General features: G+C 36.1%; 1 protein-coding gene across 1 annotated transcript in view; it reads left to right on the plus strand.

Annotated features, from left to right (window-relative positions):
- Window positions 1-3,693, plus strand: part of chn2 (chimerin 2) — a 52,259-nt gene that overhangs the window by 22,359 nt on the left and 26,207 nt on the right. The window contains exon 3 of the mRNA XM_016556289.1: window positions 2,630-2,668. Coding sequence (XP_016411775.1) covers window positions 2,630-2,668 — 39 coding nt within the window. The remainder of the gene's footprint in view (window positions 1-2,629; window positions 2,669-3,693) is intronic.

Here is a 3,693-nt window from a genome sequence, read left to right on the forward strand (position 1 = left end):
TAATCTGTGTTCCACTTGGGCACGTAACCAATCTGTGGGAGCCAGAATTCTTGCTGGTTGGTAGGGGATCAAATACTTATTTTACTTACTGAAATGCAAGTCAATTTATAACCTTTATATAATGTGTTTTTTCTGGATTTTTTGCTTGATATTCTCTCTATCCGTTAAAATAAACCTACCATAAAAATTATAGACCCTTAATTTTTTTTGTAAGTGGTCAAACTTACAAAATCAGCAGGGGATCAAATAATTATTTTCCCCACTGTATATTAACTTCTGTAAAGCATGACAAACGATAAAAACATATCTTAAAATGTCCTTTAAAGTAAAAACGTGATTTTAACATTATACAAAGTGCATTTAAGTGTTAAGAAACTGTCAGGAAAGTGTGCTCTCTCTAAGTACACTTATGTGGCCTTTAATTTAATAAATATATAACTATTTAAATGTTGAGGCGTTTTTTTTTCACAAGGGACAGTCCACAGCTGACCAGTCTGTGCCATTTTTGTTGGTCTGTGTTCATATGCATCATATGGGCATTGAAAACGCATCAAGACCCCTGCAAACAGTTTTTGGATCTAAAAATATGTCCTATGTGAATGGCTCCTTACTCACTCAGTGTGGTTTTTAGTAGCAGCTGGACCTGTGCTGACTGCAGAATTCCCAAACCCATGTCCTGCACTGGTACTTCAAGCTTAAATTGCTCAGATGGTAGAAATATGTCCATAACTTGCATACTGTTTAGGAGGACATGATTAAATATGTTAATTTCTTAGCTCATTTTTTTAAAGTAATTTTCTGCACTCATTTAACATGCTAAATTAACAGTAAGTTATTTGCATTAAAATATCGTTTCAAGGTGTTCTTCTGTTTCTGTTTTAAATGGTCTTCTCTGGGAGTACAGGGCTGCTATTCTGATTAGTATGCATAATGTATGCAAATTAACCTGCATATCCAGACTGTCTGTTCAACAGCCATTTGAACCCTGTCAGGCTCTGACTTGCATTTCTTAGAGAAATTACTTGCTTACTTTAAGTGCCGCTTCACCATTCATTTATCGCACCCTATTTAGAGAGTATTTACCATAATGTTATTTGAAGTTAGATATACGCTGGAAGAGCATTTCTGAGACAAATTTACAACTAATTTACAAACATGAATATACATATACAGAATGGAGCTGTATTTGGGTGTAACGTGTCAATAACTATAGAAGTATTATATCACATATTAAAATTTACTCCCACTCGGGCCATCCAAGATGTAGACGAGGTGGTTTCTTAATAAGAACAGATATGGAGAAGGTTATCATTGGTCCACTTGCTCACCAGTGGATCCTCTGCAGTGAATGGGTGCTGTCAGAATGAGAGTCCAAACAGCTGCTAAAAACAACACAATAATCCACAAATAATCCATATGTGTCCAGTCCATCAGTAAACGTCTTGTGAAAAACTGAGTGTTTGTAAAAAACAAATCCATCATAAAGAAGTTTTAACTTCAAACTGTTGTTTCAGGCTAAAATAGGAATTGTCTATCCATAATATCGCTTTCGCCAGTGAAAAAGTGGTCTCATCTGAATTAGGAGAGAAATATGCACAGATCAAGCACCATTTTCAAGAGAGAACAGTCCAAAACAGTTTCTAAACAAATATGTTGGTGGATTTTGATGTGAGAGGACAACGGGGGACATTTTTAACTGGAGGAAGTGTTATTATGGATGATGGATGCGTATTTTGGCCAGAAGCGATGGTTTAAAGTTAAAATGCAATAATGATAGATTTGTTTCTTACAAACACACAGATTTTCAGTTCATAAGACAATAATTGATGGACTAAAGTCATGTGAATTATGTGTGTATTTATTATTTTTATCAGCTGTTTGGACTCTCATTCTGACGGCACCCATTCACTGCAGAGGATCCATTGGTGAGCAAGTGATGTAATTGTACATTTCTCCAAATCTGTTCCAATGAAGAAACAAACTCATGCACATCTTGGATAACCTGAGGGTATTTTCATTTTTGGATGAAGTATTCCTTTAATATGTGAAACTGTGAAAAAGATTATCGCTCCATTTCATCTGCCCAAGTTAAAAAACAACTAGATATTTAAATATGCGATTCATTTGGTTAATTTATCTGCATGTATTGTTATTAATTTGATTAAAATGTATAATTGATTGACAGCCCATGTGTTTTAAATTTAAAAAAAACATTTGCTGCTTCATGATGAAAGGGGTCTGTGTGTATTTTACTTGTACAAGAGTGTTACACAAACACATTTGTATATTTATTGTCCTTGAGCAGGGAAACTAAATGAAAGATTTATTCATTTAGTTTCCCTATTATTATTGAAAGATTTATTTGTAATGAAAGAAAGCCCCTGAGGGGATTGTACAGGAAGGATTATGTTGTCAGCCATGCGCATTACGCATCACAGCTTACAGAACAACTTAACATTAATGTAACAATATAACCTTGGATCACAGCCCCTCTCTAACCTGACAGTAAATATCATAGACCGTGTTAAGTGAGAACAAGCTGACAAGAGATGGTTATTTTAACACATGTTCGTAGCACATAACAGAAGACATCCTGACATTGTTTTATTATATTTTCCTTTTTTTGTAGATCCTGAAGATTATCAGCCACCGATATGGAAATCGTACTGTGAGTATTTTAATGTGTTTTTAACATTATACATGTACTGATTTACATAATTTGAATGTAGAAAACGAGATCCAGTTGACAGACTTCACACTATACTGGAAAAACAGCCAGAATAACATACACTCAACTGAAGAAATACAATAATCTGGGCTTCAAACAGAAGAACATTGCATCATGGGAATGTGGTCTGGCACAGAGAAAGTGGACAGGAGCAATGCTAGAGCACTTTTTGCTGAAGGTCTCCATGGCCAGTAATCATTCTCTCAAATTTTTGTAGCCCATCCCACGATTCAACTCAGTTTCCCTCGCATTCACTCCCACTGTGTAGTATTTTTAGAGCAGGCCTCGTCCTTGTCATTCTGGTGGATATTGTCCAGAACCCACTGCTTGTTCTGAGCTTCTTTGACAAAAACTTGGCATCGCTGTCAGATGCCTTCCTGCTTCCTGTGATGAAAAATCTGAGTAGTGAGGCCAGACCCTGTCTGTGCTCGGACTGCGGCGGCCAATTGCTGCTCTCTGTGATGAGCAGCTTTTAATGAAGTCATCAAGAGAAGGTCACGTCCATGTCGAGCTGTAGTATCCCCGCACATCTGCTGCTGTTTTTGAGCCGGCATTGATAATTTCACTAGTGCTGCTCTCTTCACACTGATCTAAATGCCATTATAAAACTTTTCTTTATTACAGAACTAATTGGTTGAGATTGATAATATACTGCCTTGTCCTCTAGTCAATACACTTCCATGGTACATTTGTTTTTAGTACATTTTGTAAATACAATTGTTACGACTAATGCAATTTGGGTTAAAATGTTTAATTGAAAAATTAACATAAATGTTCTTAAAGGGGTCATATGATGCGATTTCAAGTCTTCCTTTCTCTTTGGAGTGTTACAAGCTCTTGGTGCATAAAGAAGATCTGTAAAGTTGCAAAGACTAAAGTCTCAAATCCAAAGAGATATTCTTTATCAAAGTTAAGAATCAGCCACACCTAAAATGGCTCGTTCTAACACGCACGCACATACCTAC

Source organism: Sinocyclocheilus rhinocerous, unplaced genomic scaffold, assembly GCF_001515625.1.
Source record: "Sinocyclocheilus rhinocerous isolate Xijiao unplaced genomic scaffold, SAMN03320098_v1.1 scaffold946, whole genome shotgun sequence".
Taxonomy (NCBI): domain Eukaryota; kingdom Metazoa; phylum Chordata; class Actinopteri; order Cypriniformes; family Cyprinidae; genus Sinocyclocheilus; species Sinocyclocheilus rhinocerous.